This window comes from Erinaceus europaeus, chromosome 13 (assembly GCF_950295315.1).
Source record: "Erinaceus europaeus chromosome 13, mEriEur2.1, whole genome shotgun sequence".
In the NCBI taxonomy this organism is placed as follows: Eukaryota; Metazoa; Chordata; class Mammalia; order Eulipotyphla; family Erinaceidae; genus Erinaceus; species Erinaceus europaeus.
Genome location: NC_080174.1, coordinates 9,335,264 through 9,360,399, shown reverse-complemented (window position 1 = coordinate 9,360,399; position 25,136 = coordinate 9,335,264). Strand labels below are relative to the sequence as shown.

Genomic DNA, 25,136 nt, shown 5'->3' with positions numbered 1-25,136 from the left:
CCTGTGAAGTGAGATCAGCCAGAAAAAAGAGGATGCATAAGGGATGATCTCACTCATAGACAGAGTTGAAAAATACTTTTACAAAGCAGAATTTGGATTGGAGTTGGTGTATTGCACCAAAGTAAAAGACTCTAGGGGGTGGGGGTGGGGGGATGAATGCAAGGATCTGGGACGTGATGGCGGAGGAGGACAGGGGTGGGGGGCTGGGGTGGGGTGGTCAGGTTATGTGCAAAACTGAGGAATGTTACACACATATAAACCACTGTGTTTTGCTGTCAAAAGCATTAATCCTCTCCAACCAATAAAGAAAAAAAATTGCATTTGTCATTCATAATATTTATAAGAATGATACATGTCCTTACAAAAAATAGAGTTGGGTCCTCACTTCTAATCCCTAACATCCCCCAAATGCTTGAGAGTTTATTTGGTTATTTTGTGTTTGTTTGTTTGTTTGTTTGTCTTAAGATTAGTTCATTTATTTCATCAGAGCAAGAAAGAGAGATCAGAGCACGGCTCAGCTATGACATCGACTTGTATCAAGGAATGAACCCGGTACCTTCAGAGCCTCAAGTCTGAAAGTCTGGTGACTCCTGCTTCATATTGCCCTACAAGTATTTTGGTGTTTGACCACAGCACCCATGCTGGGCACTCATGAGCTGGAAACACCTCCAACACTCTTTTCCTTGAGATTTGTGTAAGCCGCAAAGCAGAAAAGTTCAACCACGCAACTGAGAGTAAGAAAAAATATACAACTATATTTAAAACACTTAAATTAACAGGACAGCACTTCTCCATTCTAGCGAAATATCATACATTCCATTGAGACAAGAATTAATATCAGACACACGGTTTTTGCTAGTTGGGAATGAGCTTAGTGACTGTGAGAGCTCCTGAGATAGGGAGCAAGATTTATAGGCCTTCAAAAAGAACCACCTGCTCCTTTAAAGAAAACAAATGCTCAACGAACAGGTCAAAATGCAGCCTGATGTCTCCCTCATAAACCTAAGAACTGGTGCTTCATTTTTTTTTTTTTTTGGTTTTGTTTTTGTCTGAATTGAGCCTTTTGGTTGCCAGTCAGCACATCATGTAACTTCTTTCCCCTTAAAGATGATAATATATAACAACCACCACACCTTCAAAGGAACCAGGAAGTTCTTCTTGTGGAATAAGCCCTCTGTGGACATGACCTCACATCTCTGTCAGCCTCAACCTACACAGACGTCATTATGAACAAGGGATGGAGCAAAAGTAATGGGTGTAGCCTTTATCTTCCGCTTCGAAGGAGCATCAGACAGAACTCTGTCACGTACTGCTTCACAGAAATGGCTACTGTCCTTCCCTTCCAGAAGGGGTAGCTAGATGGGGGGGGGGGGGTCAAATACATTTTCTTCACGTTCTTGTGCTTTGCCAGGAGCAGAAGTGGGACGGTCAAACTCACCTGTGTGACAATGGCCACCCACTTTCATCCCACCTCTCAAACAGTCTCCTCTTAGCCCCCAACACCCAGCCTCATTAGTGGCCAGAGCAACCCTGGTCATAGCTCAGGTTTCTAGAACAGTCCAGCTCCATCTTCTGACCAAGAACAACAGACACCCCAATCATTCTGTGTTGGTTCCCTTACAATCACTTCCAAATTCCATAAATGGTACACGCTTTCAAAAAAAAAGGGAGAAATGGCAGGAAGTCACTAATATAATACTGCGAATGCAAAATCAGGTCGGCAGCTGAGGACACAAGGCACTTGGTGGCAGGAGAAGAGAGCAGCTGGGGGGAGAGGAAAGGGCTCAGTGAGTCAAGAGTTTGAGGCGAGTGAGCCAGCTGACCAACAAGGAGGGTTCAGTGGACTTGGCCCCCGTGGACACGGCTTTCTTTTTGGTCCCTTCCTCCTGGAACGGGATGGTGGCGCTGCTGTGGAGATCCGAATTGAGGTAGCACCTGCTGCCCCGGATGTAGTCGGCACCCCTCACCAGCTGCCTCTCCACTGGGGCCCTGGAGAAGCGGTACTGAGGACAGCTCTCCTCCACAATGGGCGGGATGCGCTCGTTGCTGAAGTACCTGCAGAGAGCATCCTCACCTGTGGACAGACAAATGTCCGGAGGTCACTGGCAAGGATCAAAAGACTCATGGGAGTATCTGTTGAGCTGAAGCAACACATCTACTGTGGTCTCCAACTGTCCACCTGAGTGTGGACACTGAATCAGCCCAAGTGTCTTGACAGGTGAGTGGAGAAGCAGAATGGTGTCTGCCTACAGAGTAGAGTCCTGCTCTACTGAGAAAAAGATGAGACCTTGCCGCTTGCAATGACAGAGGTGGAACTGGAAGAGATGGTGTTACAGTAATACACCAGAGAAGGACAAATAACAGATGGTCTCGCTCGTCGGTGGGCTTCAGGAAACAAAACCAGGAAGGAAATATAGGCTAAAGGGTTAATAAACTGTGGTCTGTCTCAACAGACCCAACGACTGAAAACAAGGAATGCAAGTAGGAAAAGAAAGGGAGTCTGGGGGCCCACTGTTCTGTGATGGAAGGAGATGACACTTTGATAATAAGCGAGGGTGTTTACATTTATCTTCAGGAGATGGAAAACGGACTCTATGTTGTCAAACACGTCTTCAATAAGTAAATAGAAAGGCCTGGTGGTAGCACAACTGGTTTCAGCACACATACCTGATATGATTATTTTTTTTTAGATACGGCTATTGTGTGGAACCTTTCATCCTAAAATGAGATACATAGAATATGAGGGAGACTATCAAGTCTTTCTCTCGCTTCCTGACCTCTTTTTTCTACCCTCTCTGCACCCCCTTGCTACACACACACACACACACACACACAGAGAGAGAGAGAGAGAGAGAGAGACTAAGTGGGCCTTTAAGAGGTTAACAGTATGAGAAAGAGGATGCTGACATGTTTAACACTAAACAAAGGCTAGTCCTGCCACCTGCTGACTGTTCTTCAGATTGTCACTTGTTATCTCGGCATCCTGGACTGACCCAGGAACCTTCTGCCTGCCTTTTCCACATTAGTATGATCCAGGTGAAACAGACGCTTAAGGGAAAAGCTTTTTCCAAGTCCCAGCAGATGGCAGGGAATAAGGACTCTGGAAGCTGTGTCTCCAGCACTGTTTTCTTCTTCCTTTTACTATCTCAGAACTAGTGCATTTGAACTCTTCACTTGTTCTGGTTTCCGCACTGTAAAGGTCATGTTATAACTCCCCTTCCAGTGCTGATAATCGAATGTAATCTATCTATATGAATAAACACACTGAATACTAATCCAATAGCCAGTAATTTTGACTATCTGTTGAATAAACACTAATTTCATTCCTCATAGTAATTACTTTCTAACAAAAAGGATTTGAAAGGATGGGGGAAAAAAAATGATGTCTATCAAAAAATCAAACAGATTCTAATAATAATAGATTTCAAAACTAGGGAACTGTTTAAGAAATCATGCCTGACTACTAATTTTAAAAACGATACTTTTAAACATCAATTGTGCCAGCCATCTTTTAGTCCTCGGCATTTATCCAAAGGACATAGAAACATCAATTGGAAAGGCTGTTCGCAGCCCTATGTTCACAGAAACATCATTCACTATAGTCAAAATATGAAATCAACTTAACTACCCACTGACAGGTGACTGGATAAAAAAGTTGTGGCATCTATTAGGTGGAATCATATTCTTCCCTTAAAAAAATAATAGGGGGGCTGGGCGGTGGCACAGCCAGTTAAGCACGAGGACTCAGATTTGAGCCCCACTCCCACCTGCAATGGGAATGCTTCACAAGCAGTGAAGTAGGTCTGCAAGCATCTATCTATCTATCTATCTATCTACCTATCTCTATCTTCCTCTCCTCTCTCAATTCCTCTATCTATCTCTATCTTCCTCTCCTCTCTCAATTCCTCTATTTCTATCTTCCTCTCCTCTCTCAATTCCTCTCTGTCCTATTCAATAAAACGGGGGAGAAATGGCCACCAAGAATAGTGGTGGATTTGTAGTGCTGGTACTGAGCCTCAGCAATAACCCTGGTGGCAATAATAATAGTAATAATAATAGTAAATGATAAAATTGTTCCCTTTGGTGTGGGAACAAAGGAACCCTCTTGCGCTGCTGGTGAGAATGCCAGTTGGTCCAACCCCTGTGGAGAGCAGTCTAGAGAACTCTCAGAAGGCTAGAAATGGACCTACCCTATGACCCTGCAATTCCTCTCCTGGGGATATATCCTCAGGAACCCAACACACCCATCCAAAAAGATCTGTGTACACATATGTTCTTAGCAGCACAATCTGTAATAGCCAAAACCTGGAAGCAACCCCGGTGTCCAACAGCAGATGAGTGGCTGGGCAAGTTGTGGTCTATATATACAGTGGAACACTACTCAGCTATTAAAAATGGAGAATTCACCTTCTTCACCCCATCTTGGGTGGAACCTGAAGAAACCACGTTAAGTGAGGTAAGTCAGAAGTAAAAGGATGAATATGAGATGATCTCACTCAGAGAGAGAAGGTAAAAAGTAAGATCAGAAGGGAAAACACTAAGCAGAACTTGGACTGGAGTTGGTGTATTGCACCAAAGTAAAACACTGGGGGTGGAGGGAGGCTTCAGGACCTGGAACAGGATGGCAGAGGAGGACCTAGTGAGGGTTGTATTGTTATGTGGAAAACTGGGAAATATTATGCATGTACAAACTATTGTATTTACTGTCATCTGTAAACCATTAATCCCCCAATAAAGAAAGGGGAAAACAAAAGAAAGAAATTGTTCCTTTCAGGATGAAAATGGATGGAACTGGGGGTTGAGTGGTGGCGCAGAGGGTTAAGTGCACGTGGCACAAAGGGCAAGGACCGGCATAAGGATCCCCGTTCGAGCCCCTGGCTTCCCACCTCCAGGAGGAGTTGCTTCACAAGTGGTGAAGCCGGTCTGCAGGTGTCTGTCTCTCTGTCTCCCCTCCTCTATTTCTCTCTGTCCTATCCAACAACAACAACAGCAATAACAATAATAATAACAACAGCAAGGGTAGCAAAATGGGAAAAATGGCCTCCAGGAGCAGTGGATTCATAGTGCAGGCACCCATCCCCAGCAATAACCCTGGAGGCAAAAAAAAAAAAAGGTTGGAACTTGAGGTTACCAGCTAAAGACAATTAGTTCACTGGATAGCTTCACTCTTATGCAAAATATAAATAATCAAAGCCAATGAAGTGGCAGAAAGAAATAACTCCTAGACCCGGTGAAAACTTTTATGTGGGGGCTGGGTGGTGGTGCACCGGGCTGAGCACACATGTTACAATGCACAAGGACCCAGGTTCAAGTCCCTGGCCCCCACCTGCAGAGGGAAAACTTCACAAATGGTGAAGCAAGGCTGCAGGTGTCTCTCCGTCTCTCTCCTTCTCTATCTCCCATTTCCCTCTCAATTTCTGACTGTCTTGGTCCAATAAATAAAGATAATAAAAATTAAAAGGGGGGCCAGGCAGTGGGGCACCTAGTTAAGTGCATACATTACAGTGCACAAAGATCCAGGTTCAAGCTCCTGGTCCCCACCTGCAGGGGGAGGAATCTTCACAAGTGGTGAAGCGGGGCTGCAGGTGTCTCTCTGTCTCTCTCCCTCTCTACCTTCCCCTCCCCCTCAATTTCTCTCTGTCTCTATCCAATAAAAAAATAAATAAATAAAACATAAAAAATAAGAGTCCAGGTTCTTTAAAACATAAATTAAAAATAAATAAAAAAACTTGTATAGGTATTGGAGGGGAAAGGGCACGGGGTCAAGGGTCTTTCTGATAGTAAGATGACAGACACTACTAGGACCTTGGGAGAGTGTGTAACCGGAAACTGGGGAGCCAGGTTGTGGCGCACCTGGTTGAGCACACATGTTGCAATGAGCAAGGACCTGAGTTCAAGCCCCCGGTCCCCACCTGCAGGGGGGAAGCTCTGTGAGTGGTGAAGCAGGGTTGCAAGTGTCTTTCTGTCTCTTTCTCTCTCTGTCTCCCCCTTCCTCTCAATTTCAGACCGTCTCTAGCCAATAAATAAATAAAGATAATAAAAAATAAATAAATAAAATTGGCAAAAATAAGCTTAAAAATGTGGACCATTCTCTTTTAGAGCTTGTTCAAGTACCCAGGACTAATCAAGAAGACACTGCGGTTCTAGAATCCTTCCGTTCTAGAACTAAGTGGGCTGGGAGATCTTAAGCACTTCCGGTTTCATAGGAGGGAAGACAAGAACTGTGAAGGATGAAGGACTCTAAGCAATTACCACAGCACGTTGGGAAGGAGAGCGGGAACCAAGGTCTGGACTCTACTGGGTGCCCTCTTATTTGCTTAAACAAAGCCTACCTTTCCTTCCGTGGCCTCTAGGTCTGGCAAAAGGATCCACAATCCCCATCCAGCTCCCATCAGCAGGCATGGACAAAGGTCGGGGCTTGCCTTCAAGGGGGGAAAAGAGTGACAAGCTGATGTGATGTGGGGCTTCTTGTCCTTGTTTATAGTTGAAACACCCATCCCCCCAACTTAGCATTCACTTTAAGAACATTGTTTTTTCAAATATGCAAAGCATTTTACAGCATCAGATTTCCATAGCGAGCAGTTAGGATAGAGGCAGGTTGAATTTGAGTGTGTGGGTCTCAGGAGCCAATAAAAATAATAAATAAATCGAGTTCAACCCAGGCACTATAAGTTAAAAAGGGTAACGTGATCTCACCCCAATGGGCTGCGGATGCCAAGCAGAGTAGTGACTCAACAAGGCCGTGTTTGAGAGCAGTGAATAAAGGTCTCATACTTAGCATTTCATTGAGGTTTCTGCTTTTCTCAGATTACCCTGCCTGCCTGCCAAATCCAGCCACCAGCCCCAATAAGGAAGGGGGTGGGGAAGAGGAGAAGCCAAGGAAGGAACACAACAAACACAGGCAAACTCACCATAAGATGATGTTTTCTCTCTCATTTTTGTGGGCAGGACATTGGTCTCTACTGAATAGCCAGGCAGCTGATCAGAATCAGCAATGGTGAACCTCCTTCTCTGGCTTTCCTGGTCCAAGAAGGAATTGGGGGACTCGGAACCCTTCCGGACAGGCTGTTTGCATTTACTGAAGCCCCCGGAGACAAAACTTCCATGGTCATCCCTGCAAGAGAAGGGGTAGTCATGACTTTGTTTACAGATGTCCTCTCATTATTACCGGGGACATAGCAATTAGCACACAAAGGGAAATTCAAATCCTCCTTTCCACTAGTAGATGGCTTCTTTTCGTCTTCACTGGAGTTTCACCACTCTAGGCTTAGGAATTGCCTCCTGAGAGTCAGTCTGCGCCCCAACTTCTCTCCAAAAGTAGCCACCACAATTCTCCCAGACTAACAGATACAGATTCACTTCCTTCCTTATTTCATTAAGCATGATCACTATCAGTTCCATCCAGTCAGTTCCAACGGACACATATTATAGTAGTTACCTGCTGAGTATATGTCTCATGACTTTCTTTTTGTATTTGTAAGACTCAAACTAGTGATTTTGGGTTTCTTTATTCTTTTTTTTTTCTTTTTTGCCTCTAGTGTTATCGCTGAGGCTCGGTGCCTGCACTACAAATAGACTGCTCCTGGAAGCCATTTTTTCCACTGTTGTTGTCATTGTTATTTTGTTGCTGTTGTTGTTGTTGAACAGGACAGAGAAATGGAGAGAGGAAGAGAAGACAGAGGAGGGAGAGAAAGATAGACACCTGCAGACCTGCCTCACCATTTGCGAAGTGAACCCCCTGCAGGTGGGGAGCTGGGGGCTCCAGCTGGGATCCTCATGCCGGTCCTTGTGCTTCGCACTATGTGCACACTTAACCCAGTACACCACTGCCTGACCCCAAGTTAATGACTTTTATTCCATTGTCCGAAGCCTTTGTTTTCCCCCTACCTCTAAGAATTCTTCACAGTGTTTTCTCCCTCATTATTTTAAACTCTTGATCAGGAAGATGAAAAGCCACACCCCAAGAAGACACGAGGGGGCATTTGAACAAAGATGGCTGACTCCATGTGGAAGCTGATAGCTGTTTTTATTAATTTCTAAGGCCCCCATCTTCACTTCCTTTCTAAGCACACCTACACCTGTAATATTACAACTTATGGGTGTCCTTCCTTTTTCCTTTTCCCCGTCACATACAGGAAACAGGGTCTGACTCCTTCCGGTGTTCTCTGGATTCTCCTCCCCCTTCAGCGATGGGGCAGGATCACAATTTCCAACAGTAGTTTGGAGACAGCTGTCACAGTGGAGTTGAGCTCCCTTCCCTTTCTTAAGACCCCTGCTGGTCTTCACGTCGTATCTGAAATCTGCCTCCACAGAAGACCATGAAGTGGACAGGCACTGACATACCGGGGAGAGTAGGGGACAGCAGGTGGAGGGGGGATGTACAGGTCCAGGATGGCGGGCTTCTCCTTCTTCAACGAGGCGTCCATGGTGCTCTCAGGGGACTGGGTTGTGGTGGGAGGAGGTGAGGTCTGACACAGAAGCAAGCACACAAGGTTAGCTTGGAGGTCTTTCTCCGTGTTCCCCAAACCTGCACCAGAGCCCACATAATCAGAAACCAGTCACTCATGTTTATGCCTACTGGCAACATGTAACTTGTGTTACTAGAAGTACACAGAAATAACTGAGGTGGGAGTCGGGCGGTAGCACAGCGGGTTAAACGCAGGTGGCGCAAAGCACAAGGACTGGAGTAAAGATCCCGGTTCAAGCCCCCAGCTCCCTACCTCCAGGGGAGTCGCTTCACAGGCAGTGAAGCAGGTCTGCAGGTGTCTGTCTTTCTCTCCCCCTCTCTGTCTTCCCCATCTCTCTCCATTTCTCTCTGTCCTATTTAACAACATGACATCAATAAAAACAATAATTACAACAATAAAAAAGAAAAAAGTTTATAAAAAAAGACGTAAAAAGGAAATAACTGAGGTGTGTGTAGAGGGGAGAGGCAGGTTCAGCTAGCAGAGTACAGAACTTGCATGCCTGAAGCTACCAGTTCAAATTCTGAGCAGTGGCTTGACTTCTCTATTTTTTTTTATTTTATTTTTATATTTATTTTCCCTTTTGTTGCCCTTTTTATTGTTGTTGTAGTTGTTACTGATATTGTCATTGTTGGATAGGACAGAGAGAAGTGGAGAGAGGAGGGGAAGACAGAGAGGGGGAGAGAAAGATAGACACCTGCAGACCTGCTTCACCGCCTGTGAAGCGATCCCCCTCCCCCCGCTGGTGGGGAGCCGAGGGCTAGAACCGGAATCCTTAAGTTGGTCCTTGCGCTTCGACCATGTGTGCTTAACCTGCTGTACTACCGCCCGACTCCCAACTTCTCTCTTCTTTTTCTTGCTCTCAGGTGAAGCTCTAGCTCATATGAAATAAATAAGGTAAAACATTTTTTTAAAGATAGACACAAAGAAGGCAGAGAGGAGGGGCCAGTGGTGGCACACTGGGTTAACCGCACATAGTAAGGACCTGCACAAGGATCCCGGTTCGAGCTCCCAGCTCCCCAGCTGTAGGGGGATCACTTCACAAGTGGTGAAGCAGATCTACAGGTTCTTCTATATCCCTTCTACCCTCTCTACATCCCTCTACCCTCTCAATTTCTCTCTGCCCTATCCAAAATCATAGCCACAGGAGCAGTGGGTTCATAGTGCAGGCATCCAGCGCCAGCAAAAACCCTGGAAGGAAAAACAAACAAACAAAAAAGGCAGGGACTGAAAGAGAATTGACAAGATCACAGTACCAAAAATTCCTTCAAGGCACTGGGTGCTGGGTTCAAACCTGGATCACGCACATGGGAGATAAAAGAAGATGTAGTAACTAGCAGTTTCCAAAGCCTGGCTACATTGGATGTGAGGGCGATCTGGCTGCGACATCTGTCACCCCATTGATCGCCAGGGTTGATTCGGCTGATCTGGCTGGCTAGGCGGGTGTCCCCTTCCTCCCTCACCGCTCCATGTGCGTCCCTCCCAAAGCTGCGCGCTCGGTCGAAGAGGACGGCCTTCCGCGAATAGAGACGGACCGGTCTTCGGTCGAGGGTATACGAGTAGCTGCGCTCCCCTGCTAGAACCTCCAAACAAGCTCTCAAGGTCCAAAGCCTGGCTACATACAAAGCCTCAAGAACCAATAACCTGGGATAGAATTCTAGACGGAAGGACAAACACAGATACCCTGTCCTTGGTGTCACACTGACGGCACCTCTCTCAAGCAAGTCGCAGTGAGGAGTCTATGAGCTAATTCTGACTGATTTGTTCTACCCCACCCCATAAAATGAAAATGAGACACATTTCCAGGGTGTGAAACACCAAGAAGTATCAAATCCATGGCCTGGAGCCAGTGCTACTCCTTCTATTTGAAAGTATCCAATAAAAACCACAGATGGTTATGAACAAATTGCAATCTTAATCTGATGAAAAGGATATTAAAAGCGCTTTTCAGGGGTCAGGAGGTGAAGCACTTGGTAAAAAGGACCCATAACAAGGCATGGAACCCAGGTTCAAGGTCCTGTCACCCACCTGCGGGGGGTGGGGGTGGGGGGAGCGTCATAAGCAGTGAAGCAGGGCTGCAGGTATCTCTCCCTCTCTCCTTTTCTATCTCCCCTTCTTTCTCAATTTGCCTCTGTCTCTCTATTTTGAATAGATTAATTAATAAATTATTATTATTTGCCTCCAGGGTTATCACTGGGGCTCGATGCCTGTACTATGAATCCACTGCTCCTGCAGCCTTTTTTTTTTTTTATAGGACAGAGAGAAGTTGAGAGAGGAAGGAAGACAGACACCTGCAGACCTGCTTTACTGCTTGTGAAGTAACCCCCCACCCCACCCCCGCTGCAGGTGGGGAGCTGGGGCTTGAATCAGGATCCTTGCACTGCGGGTCCTTAAGCTTTGTACCATGTACACTTAACTGGATGTGCCACTGGCTGCCCCGCCCCCCCCCCCCCCCCGTTATTTTTAAATGACTTTGAAAATGTACTTTTCAGGGCCTGGAGAGCTAGCCCAGCACATGAGAACACAAAACTTGCAAGCAAGGTTCCCAGCACCACTTATGCCACAGCAGCAGATCACAGAACTGGCTCCTCTCTCTCTCTCTCTCTCTCTGTCTCTCTCACTAGCGATGGCATATTGCATCAAAACAAAGGGCTCTGAGGGAGGAAAAAAAGAACAGGATGAAGAACACTGGGGTCCTAGTGCGTCCGCTAGACACCAAACAAGAGAAATGAGAGGCTGTGCCTATGAGTTAAAGACTATATTGTAGGGGCCAGACGGTGGAGCACCTGGTTAAGCACACACACTACATACAGTGCGCAAGGAGCCGAGTTCAAGCCCCTGGTCCCCACCTGCAGGGGGAAAGCTTCATGAGTGGTAAAGCAGGGCTACAGGTGTCTCTCTGTCTCTCTCCCTCCCCTTCCCCTCTCAATTTCTGTCTCTGTTCAATCTCTTTCTTTCTCTCTCTCTCTCTCTTTCTTTCTCTCTCTTTTTTTCTTCCTCTCTTTCTCTTTCTTTTTTAAAGAAGAAGAGGTAGTTACTAGCAATTTCCACAGCCTGGCTACATGGTGGAAAACAAAGCCTCAAGAACCAATAACCTGGGACAGAATTCTAGAATCAAGAACATATAAATAAAAATAAATAAATAAGTAAATAAAAAGGTTTAAGGAAAAAACACTATACTGTAAAGCATTAACCTCCCCCCCAATAAAATTTAAAGTAAAATAACTACTTTTTAAACTGCACAGTACCATAAGGGGGCCATACTGTTTACTGCAAATCTAGACTTTCTATGTCCACACAAGTTAAGATAATCAGGTGTATATGAACCAAGTCTTGAAACTAATCACTGTCCAATGTCAGCCTTTTATTTTTGGAGGCAAAACTGACACTGGATAAAGGATGGAGCCCCTCACAAGCACCTGTCCCTGCACCTGTCCTTGTCCCTGTACCTGCACGAGAGGCGGCTTCCAGCGCAGGTTTTTTAGGGGCGCAGGAGTGAAGTTGAAGGAGCCTGTGGGGCGCTTCTTAAGCAGCAGCACGACTCCTGTAGGATTCTCTCTCAACTTTCTCACCAGGTTTTTCAGCTGCCACCCCACCTGTAGAGAAGAAAAGAGAGGAGAGTCAATCATGGTGGTGAAAGGGAGTCAGTCTTGCATCTAAGAGCCAGGTTTGCTGGTAGAACACACGACCACCATGCCTCACTTCGAGTATCAGAGTGGTGCTCTGGTGTGTGTCTGTGTCTGTCTCTCTCTCTCCCCTCCCTCCCTCTTTCTCTCTCTCTATCCTCTCTCCTCTATGAAACTCACTCTCTCTTTGAATTTATTTATTGGATAGACAGAGAGAAGTCGAGAGGGCAAGGGAAAATAAGGGGAAGAGAAAAAGACAGACACCTGAAACCTGCATCATCACCTTGGCAGGTGGGGCCCGGGGACTTGAACCTGGGTCCTTGCACATTATAATATGTGTACTCACTATGTGTGCCAACACTTGGCCCCTATGCAACTCACTATTTCCTATGAATTAGGTCTTTTAGAAATCAGTTCATCTTACCACTTCATTTAAAAAACAATTATTATTATCTTTATTTATTTATTGGATAGAGACAGCCAGAAATCAAGAGGAAGGTGGTGTGGGGGAGAGAGAGAGAGAGAGAGAAGAGAGAAGAGAAAGAAGAGAGAGAGAGAGAGACCTGCAGCACTGCTTCAGGTTGCTACAAGTCGTCAAGTTTTCCCCCCTGCAGGTGGGGTCTGGGAGCTTGAACCCAGATCCTTGTGTGTTGTAACATGTGCGTTCAACCAGGTATGCCACCACCTGGTCCCTCACTTCATTTTAAAAAATATTTTATTTTTTATTTGAATAGTTATAGAGAGTCATTGAGAGAGAAGGGTGAAATAGAGAGAGAGAGAGAGAGAGAGACTGACCTGCAGCACTGCTTTCCAACTTGTGAAATACTGGGGATTTGAACTGAGGTCCTTGTGCATGTAACACATGCACTCAACCACGTGCACCATCCCTTTCTTAGCACATCTTAAAATGATGGGAAATTGGCTATAATATATATATTTAATTGAGATACATGGGTGTGGATTTCATGGGAGTTGTGGTGGATGTTAGGGCAAAGAGTAAAGTCTTAATGAAGACACTCACCACAGTTTGCCGATTGACTTGAATAACTTCATCACCAGCGTGGATCTTCTGAGACTTATCTGCGGGCGACTGTTAGAAACAAAGAAATTATTAGAAATAGAAAGCTGGGGGGGGGGGGATAACCTATCTGCTGTGAGTATAAGCAATGGAAATAAAATGTTCTCAAGAAATGTTACACAGTGTACTTAAGTTCCCTGAGACTGCAGGACGGGCAGAATCTGACCTGACGCCCCTGGGTTCAACCCTCACCAACACTAAACACTGTGCAAAATGTTTTCGATAACACTGAGAGGTCAGGACAACAGAAACATTTATTTCTTCGGAGAAAATAATTTGACCTTTTTTCCCCACATTAAAAAATAAATGCATTTTAGAAAGTCCGGTGGTGCTGAAACTGGTTGAATACCCACATTACCATGTGCGAAAAAAAAAAATCAAACCCCTGCTCCTCACCTGCAGGGGGGGCACTTCACCAGCAGTGAAGCAAGTCTACAGGTGTCTCCCTTTCTACTCCCTTTAACTCCCCTCCCAATTTCTCTCTATCCTGTAAAAAAAGAAAAGAAAAGAAAAGAAAGCCCCCACCTGCAGGGGAGTCGCTTCACAGGCAGTGAAGCAGGTCTGCAGGTGTCTATCTTTCTCTCCCCCTCTCTGTCTTCCCCTCCTCTCTCCATTTCACTCTGTCCTACCCAACAACAACAACAGCTATGACAACAATAACAACTACAACAAGCACAATAACAAGGGCAACAAAATGGGAAAAATAGACTCCAGGAGCAGTGGATTCGTAGTGCAGGCACCCAGCCCCAACAGTAACCCTGAAGACAAAAAAAAAAAAAAGAAAAGAAAAGAATAAGATGGCCCCCAGGTTCACAGTGCTGGCACCAAGCCCCAAGGATAACCCTGGTGGGGAAAAAAATGTCATCTGCCCCTTAAAAGTCAGCAGCATATTTGCAAGTGAGATCTGTGTCGTGGTCACCATGGGGGTATGGATCTGGAAAAGGGAATGCCCTATGTGTTCCATTTTGTGCTGCATGTCTAATGCTCACCCAACACTGCTAACTTAATGTTCCTGGACTAAGGATTCATTTAAAAAGAGCTTCACTTGGGAGCTGGGTGGCCTTGTACCTGGTAGAGCACACATGATACAATGTACTTGGACCCAGGTTCAAGTCCCTGGTCCCCACTTGTAGGGGAAAAGCTTACCGAGCAGTGAAGCAGTGCTGCTGGTATCCCCCTCTTCACCTCTCTAACTCCTCTTTCCTTTCCAGCATCTACTTCTATTCAGTAAATAAACAGAAATTTTAAAAGTTCCATAAGTGAGCTAAGGACTATATACGCCATAGAATACTACTACCCTGCAACCAAAAAAAGGATGAAATTGTGTCCTTTGGGACAAACTGGATGGAACTGGAGGTGATGATACTCAGCAAAATAAGTAAATGAAAAACAGCTACCAGAGGGTTTCACTCAGATCTAGAGAAATGATACACGTAAACTTGGAAGAAAAAAGACAGAAATAGAAGCAAGCAAACTGTTTCTAAGACTGTGTGAGAACTCTGGTGGCTACCTTTGGGAAGTGGGAGCGTGGGGACACAGACGTTAGTGTGGGCTTTGTGTGGAGCTATACACCGTAACCTTTAAGTTAGTAACCTACTGTTAACCACAAATTTAAAAACTGAAGAAAAAGACAAAGAGAAGAGCTTCACTATTAAAAGATGGCCTTTTGGGGGCCTGGAAGTCCCTATTTATGATATGTAATCTTAAAAATAATACTAACAGGGGGTCGGGCGGTGGTGCAGTGGGTAAGCGCAGGTGGCGCAAAGCGCAGGGACCGGCGTAAGGATCCCGGTTCGAGCCCCCTCACAGGTGGTGAAGCAGGTCTGCAGGTGTCTGTCTTTCTCTCCCTCTGTCTCCCCCTCCCTCTCTCCATTTCTCTCTGTCCTATCTAACAACGAATTGCGTCAACAAGGGCAATGATAATAGCCACAACGAAGCTACAACAAGGGCAACAAAAGGGGGAAAAAATGGCCTCCAGGAGCGGTGGATTCATGGTGCAGGCACCGAGCCCAGCAATAACCCTGGAGGAGGAAGAAAATAAATAAATAATACTAACAAAGCTGTCCTGAAATGACTTCCCAAGGATTCTCATACTTTCATTTCTCAAATGTCCTACACAGTGATTAAAGGTTGTGCTTGGCAGAACACTGGTAAAGAGAGAGCTTGATACCAAAATTCTCCTCAGGGCAGAATCTCTTGCCCATCTTCACCATGAGCCAGAGTGTTGAAAAAGGATTCTTGCCCTGGTTTGCTACAGAAGCATGATGATCTGAAGAAGAATGGATCCATTCTTCAGAGGTGAATCTAATCCCATCTGAGCTCAGGGTGGAGAATAGAAGAAACAGACAGATGCCTATCAAGATGCCTGATCAAGGCCCTGAACATCAACCAAGAGGTCAAACAACAACAACAACAAAAAAATCGGGTTCAGTTAATCTGACCTTAGAATGATCTGGGCTCCTCATGCAACTTCCTCCCCAAAAAGAGCAGAGGCCTGAGGTGGCCTGCTGGTACTGCTTCAGTCTAGAGTCCAAGTAAGAGGAAGATGGGGATGATGGGGCTAGGCGCAAGTGCATCTAGTTAAGCACTTATGTTACCATGCGCAAAAACCCAGGTTTGAGCCTCCCGCTCCACACAGGTATACTTCACAAATAGGGGTAACACTTCACGAGTGGTGAAGCAGGTCTGCATGTGTCTATCTTTCTCTCTCCCTCTCTATCCGTTGCCCCTCTCAATTTCTCCGTCCTGTTAAATTAGATAGATAGATAGATAGATAGATAGATAGATAGATAGATAGATATGGAGAGGAAAACATGATTAAAAAAAAAAGGCTGGGGTCAGGTGGCACAGCGGGTTAAGCGCACATGGTGCAAAGCACAAGGACTGGCGGAAGGATCCTGGTTCGAGCCCCCGGCTCCCCACCTGCAGGGGAGTCGCTTCACAGGCGGTGAAGCAGGTCTGTAGGTGTCTATCTTTCTCTCCCCCTCTCTGTTTTCCCCTCCTCTCTCCATTTATCTCTGTCCTATCCAACAACAAACGACATCAATAACAACAATAATAATCACAACAAGGCTACAACAACAAGGGCAACAAAAGGGGGAAAAAAGAAAAGGCCTCCAGGAGCAGTCGATTCATGGTGCAGGCACTGAGCCCCAGCAATAACGCTGAAGGCAAAAAAAAAAAAGGTCACTGGGAGCTATGAATTCATTGTATAGATATCAAGCCCCAAAGATAATCCTGGTGGTAAAATGAGAGAGAGAGAGAGAGAAGGAGAGGGGAAGGGAGAAGGAGGAGAGAGAGAAAAGGAGAGGGAGGGGGGAGAGAAAGAGAGAGAGGGAGAGGGAGGGGGAGGGAGAGGAAGGAAAGAAGGCAGGCAGTGGATATTTCCAGGCACCATCACCCTCCTAAGCCAGGTTTCCACCAACATTGACTCTGAAATCACAGTAACCTGGAAAGCTGTCCAGAAGTCGACAGTTTCTACTGCTGTTGAAGCATAAAGTACCTGGAATCACACACAAAATATCCAGACTAAGTCCTAGGGAGGTGCGCTCTGACCTAGCTTCTCAGTCTTTCAATAAGACTCAGCAAGTGTTGAGCACATTCCAAGTATTCAGTGGAGCACAAGTTGATGGTACTCAGTCAATGCAAGAACAAGTGACAGTTTCAAATGACTACCAGGTAGAATAAAACAAGTTTCTTCTTTCTGGACCCGAAACAAGATGGCAAACAAATCTCTTTTTGAGATGATTTATGTATGGAATCACTAGTGTTAATGGCACCTAAGCAAGCCAACCTTGATCTATCTATGCTCAAACCCCCATCTATGAGTCTGATAAGAATTGTAGGATATGGATCATTGTGTTTTATATCTCATCTGAAAACAGCTTAGTTTAGTCTCTCATTCAACTCATTTTTATATATATATTCATTTATTTATTTTCCCTTTTGTCGTCCTTGTTTTTCATTGTTGTTGTCACTATTATTGTTGTTGTTGTTGATGTCGTCATTGTTGGATAGGACAGAGAGAAATGGAGAGAGGAGAGGAAGACAGAGAGGGGGAGACAAAGACAGACACCTGCAGACCTGCTTCGCCACTTGTGAAGCGACTCCCCTGCAGGTGGGGAGCCGGGGGCTCGAACTGGGATCCTTGCACTGGGCCTTGTGCTTTGAGCCACGTGTGCATAACCCCGCTGTTCTACCACCCGACTTCCTCTCATTCAACTCTTACTCTCAAAACAAAAGAAGAGAAATCCATGTACCCACTAGCAGCAGAGTACACAGGTTTCCATAAGCAAGGGCCCAGGTTCAAGACCCCAGTCTTTACTTGTAGGGGGGAAGCTTCATGAGAGTGGAGGTGCTACAATTTGCTCTCTTTGTGTCTCTCATTCAACTCTCTTTCACCTCTATACAAAAGTGGAAGAAAAAGGAAGAAAAGAGGTAGGAGGATGGTTTCTGGCAACAGTGTAGCATGCAAGCACCAAACACCAAAGCTTACCTTGGTGGTTTAAAAAGAAAGAAAGAAAGAAAGAAAGAAAGAAAGAAAGAAAGAAAGAAAGAAAGAAAGAAAGAAAGAAAAGAAGATAAGGCTGGACAAGAATACCACGATGTAGCCCTTTAAGAACTGAAACCATTTCTCTGAATCCTTCCAAATCCAAACCAAGGCCCTGGGTGGTCCAACTAAGTGGTCCAACTAAAATGTGTGGAAAGTTCTGATGAGAAGAGATGGACTATTTAATGCATTGTGTGTATATGACAGAGAAAGAGAGAGACAGAGAGAGTGAGTTGCATTACGCCCAGCCTAAATACAGAACTCCCTATATTATTACAGATCAGTGACACAGTATAAACATTTCTAGGGTTTGTCAGTGAATTCTCCAACTCAATAAAAACTACTTACAGACTCTTCCGTCTTCAAGCCACTTTCTGTCAGTCACAAGATTTATTTATAATTTACTAACTGTCCTAACAATGTCAATTTTCCCCTACTTTAAAACTCATGTGTGTGTCCCACACAGTCCGTCATGCTTATTCCATCTTATTTCATTTTAAAAAAATATGTTATTTCATCATCCAAAACAAAATGGATAGAACTGGAGGCGATTATACTAAAGTGGAAGGAGTAAAGAGGCAGAAGAGAGCTACCAGATGGTTCCACTCATATGCATAAATAGATAATGAAAGCAAATAGTCTGGCAAAAAAAAAAAATAGCCAAACTAAAGTAAATTATCTGGAGAAAAAAATAGTAGCCAAATTGTCTCTTAAACTGGGTGAGAACTATTGTGGTTGTCAGAGGGACTGGGTAGGAGAGCAAGGGAACTGGTGGTCACTATCTTCTTAATACATATATATTGATGTAAATGGAGAACTCTACCTCTGAAATCTATAGTCTCACAAACTGTTATTGAATCACTAATAACCAAGATTATCATATAATTTTAAAAAAATGCCTCACAACTACAGCTCAAAATTTGATGCCCATTTCTACTGAACAAACTGAAGAGGAAAAAAAAAACTTACTGTAGTTTTAAGAATTATTTCCTCCTCTCTTCATTACTTAAATTAATTAATTCCCCTGATGCATACTCCAGAGAAGCTATTCGAACATTTTAGGCTTCCTAACCACACCAGTCAACACCAAGCCATACTGCAGGTTGCAAGATGAACACACTCAGATGTGAGGGCGATCTGGCTGTGACATCTGTCACTCCCTGATCACCAGGGTTGATTCTGCTGGTCTGGCTCGTTAGATGAGTGCTCCCTTCCTCCCTCACTGATCCACATCATGTGTGTCCCTCCCAAAGCTGCAAGCTCGGTTGAAAAGGAAAGCCTTCCCTGAATGGAGGTGAACCAGTCTTCGGTTGAGAGTAGCGGCACTCAATCTGCTAGAACCTTCGACCAAGCTCTCAAGAAGAACACATTCAACTGATTCTGTTTTAGAAATGTCAGGGGGAAAAAAAAACCTTGCATGTGGGGTAGGGGAGCTATCGCAGCATTAAAGGATCTGCATGCCTTAGACCACCCCCCCCCTGAGATGCCAGGTTCAAGCCTCAGCACCATCATATGCCAGAGCTCTCTCTAAAAAAAAAAAAAATGTAAAGATAAAAATCCTTTTATGTGGTATATTGCCCCAAAGCAAAGGACTCTGGGGATGCGAAGGAAGAAAGGAAAGAGATGAGGTGGAAAGGGTCTGGGATCCTGGGTAGATAAATGACAAGCAGAGGTGGGGCGGGGGGTGGGGGAGACCTTTCAAGAAGCAGAACTTCCAAAGGGAAGAGTGTATACAGCCTGCACATTGCCGATAGAAGACAGCCTTGCTTTTCCCAACCGAAGGACTTGATGGAGGAATCCAACTTCAGTCTCATGCCAATATGAAGACATACGACTCCTGGGACCAGGCAGTGGCACCTGGTTGATGGCATATATTACCATATGCAAGGACCCAGGTTCAAGCCCCTGGTCCTTACCTGTAGGGGTGGAAGTGTCACAAGTGGTCCAGCAGATATGCAGGTGTCTCTCTTCTATCTCCCCCTCCATTCTCACTTTCTCTCTGCCTCTATCCAATAATAAATTAAAGAGAAAAAAAAACTACGCGTCTTTAAAGGGGAGGAAGGAAGGAAAGAAGGGAGGGAGGGAGGGAGGGAGGGAGGGAGGGAGGGAGGGAGGAAGGAAGGAAGGAAGGAAGGAAGGAAGGAAGGAAGGAAGGAAGACAACACTATGAAAAGAACTGATGTCATGCAAAAATCCCAAAGCAATTGCTCTGGTAACATGTGTAAGTTCCACTTCCAACAATTTGGATCACTATGCGCGTTATGGCCACTGATTGCAGTTTACGGAAGAGTAATTGTCTAAGAGGAAGTGAACACTGTTCCTGTACCCGTGGGTTAACACTTCCAGGGAGCGAGAGAAACTATTAACACAAGGGCTGGGCTGGGAGGCGGACTGGTACAAGGTGTGCAAACAGAAGCAATCAAAGGGGAATTTAAATAATAAATTAATGGCAGCTGGCGAGAGGCAGCAGCCTAGCAACGGCCGTCAGCAAACAACTTGAATGCGTTCTTAGGACAAATAATAAAAGAGGATGTGAGTGTTTCTTTTTTTAATTTTTTAATATTTATTTATTTTGCCTTTTGTTGTCCTTGGTTTTGTTGTTGTTGTAGTTATTATTGTTGTTGTTATTGATGTCCTTGTTAGATAAGACAGAAATGGAGAGAGGAGTGGAAGACAGAGAGGGGGAGAGAAAGATAGACACCTGCAGACCTGCCTCACCACCTGTGAAGCGACTCCCCAGGTGGGGAGCTGGGGGCTCGAACTGGGATCCTTACACCGGTTCTTGTGCTTGGCGCCACATGGGATATTTCCCCAACCCCGTGTCTCACTGGCTTAAGCCTATAATGGTGCTGACACTGGCCAGACATACACTTACATTTTCTGTGGTCCCGGTGATCACATGGAGCCCGTCGTAGGTGGATTTGATGTACATGCCCTGGAGTGAGGCACAAATAAACCGACTCAGGAAATGGAGCCCCAAGTGAGATCCCCACTCATAAAACATTCAAGGCAGCCCCCCTTCAGCACAACCCTCATCTTTAAACCTCCTGAATTACCATGAAACAAGAGCTGGAGGGGAACGGAACATACCGAGAGGTGAATGAAAGCAATCACAAGGGAGATCTCTTTGCTATTGACAACTGTGTACCAGGCACAGAATTTTGCCATAACCCCAGGGACGCAGAGACTGGAATCTTCTCAGGCCCACAGGGTGAATGAGAGGTTTCACATGGGGACTGTTCTCTCCCACCCATCTCTGTGTGCGGTGACACAATACAGCCAGTCAGTTCAACTTGGTGTCAGCAGTGACAGCAGGGTCATTCGGACAAGTCACTAAGAATCCAGATCTGGACTTATATGGGCAGAATGTTAAATAACATGTCGGAGATAAATTAGAAGTGGGTCCATGTATTTATAGAAAGATAAATCCACTCCTTCCTAAAAAAAAAAAAAAAAACCCAAAAAAACCAAACTCAGAGAGGTGACCAACATATTGCTACGGAGACATTTCTGTAAGGTCATGCAAAAGATTTCCTACTCGGTGGTCCAGGAGGCGGTGCAATGGATAAAGCACTGACCTTCCAAGCATGAGGTCCCGAGTTCAGGCCCCGGCAGCACATGTACCAGAGTGATGCCTGGTTCTTTCTCTCCTCCTACATTTCTCATTAATAAACATATAAAATCTTTTTTTAAAAAAAAATCTTATTCAGGCAGCGTGGAGGAGCACCCAGCGGAGTGCGCACGTTAACAAGTATGAAGACCCAGATTCAAGTCATTTTATTATTATTTTTTTTATTATCTTTATTTATTGGATAGAGACAGTCAGAAATCAAGAGGAAGGGAAAGACAGAGAGGGAGAGAGACAGAGAGACACCTGCAACCCTGCTTTACCACTCACAGAGCTTTCCCCCTGCAGGTGGGGACCGGGGGCTCGAACCCAGGTCCTTGAACATTGCAACATGTGCGCTCAACCAGTTGTGCCACCACCCAGACCCCCAGGGTCAAGTCTTAAGTTCCTACCTGTAGAGTGGAAGATACATGAGTGGTGGAGCAGTGCTTCAGGTGTCTCCTTGATCTCTCTCTCTCCCTCTCTCTCTCTCTCCCTCCCTCTCTCTTTCCCTCTGTGAATCCCTCCCTCCATCAAAGAAAAAAAGGTAAAAGTGGCTACTGGAAGTGCTGGAGTTGTGAAAGGCACAAGTCCTAGAAATAAACCCTGGTAGAGAAAAAAATAAAATCCGGGCTGGATGGTGGCGCACATGTCACAATGAGCAAAGATCTGGGTTCAAGTGCCTGCCTGGTCCCCAACTACAGAGGGAAAGTTTCACAAGTGGTGAAGCAGTGCTACTGGTGCTTCTCTCTTTTTCTCTCCATCTCTCTCTTCTCTCTCAGTTTCTCTGGGTCTCTATCCAATCAATCAAAAGTATTTTTTTAAACCAATAAACAAATAACAGAAGACACTGGGACATTTCACCAATGATTGAAGAGGTTCAAGCCCTCCAGGCCCCAATTATATGGAGAAAGCTTCACAAGTAGTTAAGCGATGCTGCAGCTGTCTCTCTTTCCCTTTCCCTCTCCCTCTCTTGTCCTTTCTCCCCATCAAAAACAGAGGGGAGGGAGAAAGGGGGAAAAAATGGCTGCCAGGAACAGTGAATTTTGTAGGTGCCAAGCGGCAGTGTTAACTCTGGTGGCAACAAGCGAACAAAAAGCAAATAAATTTCCTGCTAAACTTGTCTAAGAGGGAGGAGAGAAAAAACATATACAGGACAGACAGAAGTTGGCCACCCAGGAATGGCTATGTGAGGGCGCAGATGCACTTCAGACATCCTTTCCACCTTGAACTTGCCATGCTCTCGACTGGAGTCTGTCTACTGTACGTCACTGGGCAGTGAACATTGCAAAGTCCTTCCAGGTGCCCCACATGCCTCTCCCTCCCTTTCCGCGCCCGGGTGGAGCAGCCACTGCCCACAGAACCTCCGTACACCTTCCAGGAGCATTTGTAGGCACAACTTTTTTTTTTTTTTTTTTTTTTTTTGCCACCAGGGTTATCTCTGGGGCTTGGCACCTGCACTATAAATCACCGCTCTTGACAGACATTTTTTCCTCCCTCTCCCCCAATCTTATTTGACAGGACAGAGAGAAATAATTGAGAGGAGAGTCAGAAAGGAAGAAAGATAGACTCCCATAGGCCTACTTCAAGAACCGCTCATGAAGCAGCCTCCCTTCAGGTGGGGAGTGAGGGGTTGAACCCGGGTCCTTGCATGTAGTGGTATGTGTGTTTAACCTGCTGTGCCATTGTCTGGGTCCTGTGGGCACAGCTTTATCTGGAAACACAAACTCCATTTCTGCCCAGTGGTGCCGGGCACCTCACTGCTTTTGTACTTGACAGTAACTCAGTGCCCTGGAGGCTTTCCTGCCTCATCTAATGCAGTTCATCATTTCTGTTGAAGCCCGATGGTGTCAGTGGGCTTGTTTCTATCCACTAAGAAAAATAAATTTTTTAAAAAAGGAGACAATAACTTGGATTCACTGGCATATCAGATTTCAGGCTCAGGGACAAAGAGAAAAAGGAAAAAAAAAAACTAGTATATCCACGGACCCTTTGGAATTTAACTAAAATATGCCTACTAGCTATCTACAAAACGGAGGACCCCCCAACTCTTCATCTGCACTACTCCAGCCCTTAGGTCCATGACTGCTCAACAATCTGTTTGGCTTTATATGTTAACTCTCTTGTCAACCACCAGGTTCCAGATGCTAGCATGATGCCAACCAGACTTCCCTGGACAGACAACCCCACCAATGTGTCCTGGAGCTCCACTTCCCCAGAGCCCTTTCCCACTAGGGAAAGGGAGAGACAGGCTGGGAGTATGGATCCACCTGCCAATGCCCATGTTCAGCGGGGAAGCAATTACAGAAGCCAGACCTTCCACCTTCTACATCCCACAATGATCCTGGGTCCATACTCCCAGAGGGATAAAGAATAGGAAAGCTATCAGGGGAAGGGATGGGATACAGAGTTCTGGCGGTGGGAATGTGTGGAATTGTACCCCTCTTATCCTATGGTTTTGTCAATATTTTCTTTTTATAAATAAAAAAAATTTTTTTAAAAGGTGAGGGAAAATATGGTCATTGGTAGTGGTAGATTCACTGTGCTGGCACTGAGCCTAACTGGTAGTAATAAAGATAAGATCTTTTTTATTTTTATTTATAAAATGGAAATATTGACAGTACTATAGGATAACAGGGGTACATTTCCACACAATGCCCAACCCCAGAGCTCCATATCCAAGCCCCTCCTTTGATTGCAAGGGAAGATAAATATATTTTTATCTTCTTATTTATTTATTTATTTTGCCTCCAGGGTTACTGCTGGGGCTCAATGCCTGCACCATGAATCCACTGCTCCTGGAGGCTATTTTTTTCCCTTTTATTGTCCTTGTTGTTTAATGTTGTGGTTATTATCATTGTTGTTATCGATGTTGTTGTTGGATAGGACAGAGAGAAATGGAGAGAGGAGGGGAAGACAGAGAGGAGGAGAGGAAGACAGACACCTGCAGACCTGCTTCACCTCTTGTGAAACGAGCCCCCTGCAGGTGGGGAGCTGGGGGCTGGAACCAGGATCTTTACGCCGGTCCTGGTGCTTTGCCCCATGTGGCGCTTAACCCGCTGCACTACCACCCGACCCCCTGGAAGATAAATAGTTTTCAGTGTAGCAAAGGTTGGGAGATAACACAACCATAAGACCACAGAACTTGCATGTCTGCATCCCCAGCTTCAGGCTCAATCCCCAGCACCACCATATGTCAGAGCAGGGCCGGGCTCTAGCTTCTTTCCCTTCTCCTAATGAACGGCAAATGAGTGGCTTCTAAGAGGCAAGTCTTTCCACTCATAGTGTCGATCCTAGCAAGGGAACAGGTGTAAAGCAGGTGCCAACCGGTGCTTACCAGGCCCTCCCCAGGCTTGATGTTGGGTAAGTGGACTTCCTCCAGGCACGCACACTGGCTCATCACTGGGTCCGCCGTGGAGCGGACAGTTTTGTCACAGATGCCATTTAAGACCTTGACCTAGAGGAAAAGGCAGTTGGGAGAGGCTTGATCATTAACCAGGTTCATCTCAAGTTGAACGCTATAGAGGTGTCCTTCCTGTCTCCTCTGCTCAGGCCGGCTAACATGTGGGTGTCACTGTTCAATGCCTGTGTAGCTTCCGGACCCCACGTTTGCAACCCATAGAAAGACTGTCACCATTTCAGCTTGTTTGGAAAAGGTGCCACTTTCATTTTAACTAGGCTACAACCACTGAGAAGCAGGGGCCGGAATTCCACAGCCAAAAGGAAGCATGTCTATGGTTTGTAAGAACCACCCCCATTCCATCATAACACATCCTGACAAGGCAAGAAAGATCTTTTGCCTGAGTCTGCT

The 25,136-nt window shown here is 45.4% G+C and overlaps 1 protein-coding gene across 3 annotated transcripts in view; it reads right to left on the bottom strand.

Annotated features, from left to right (window-relative positions):
- Positions 1 to 729: 729 nt before the first annotated feature.
- Positions 730 to 25,136, bottom strand: part of CNKSR3 (CNKSR family member 3) — a 124,078-nt gene continuing 99,671 nt past the window's right edge. For all 3 annotated transcript variants that reach the window (XM_060205301.1, XM_060205302.1, XM_060205303.1), the window contains 8 exons: positions 24,663 to 24,782; positions 20,594 to 20,653; positions 13,113 to 13,181; positions 11,915 to 12,061; positions 8,344 to 8,468; positions 6,912 to 7,114; positions 6,333 to 6,422; positions 730 to 2,074 (listed from right to left, as the gene is read on the bottom strand). In XM_060205301.1, the coding sequence (XP_060061284.1) occupies positions 1,785 to 2,074; positions 6,333 to 6,422; positions 6,912 to 7,114; positions 8,344 to 8,468; positions 11,915 to 12,061; positions 13,113 to 13,181; positions 20,594 to 20,653; positions 24,663 to 24,782 (1,104 nt within the window). In that variant the 3' untranslated portion in view covers positions 730 to 1,784. The remainder of the gene's footprint in view (positions 2,075 to 6,332; positions 6,423 to 6,911; positions 7,115 to 8,343; positions 8,469 to 11,914; positions 12,062 to 13,112; positions 13,182 to 20,593; positions 20,654 to 24,662; positions 24,783 to 25,136) is intronic.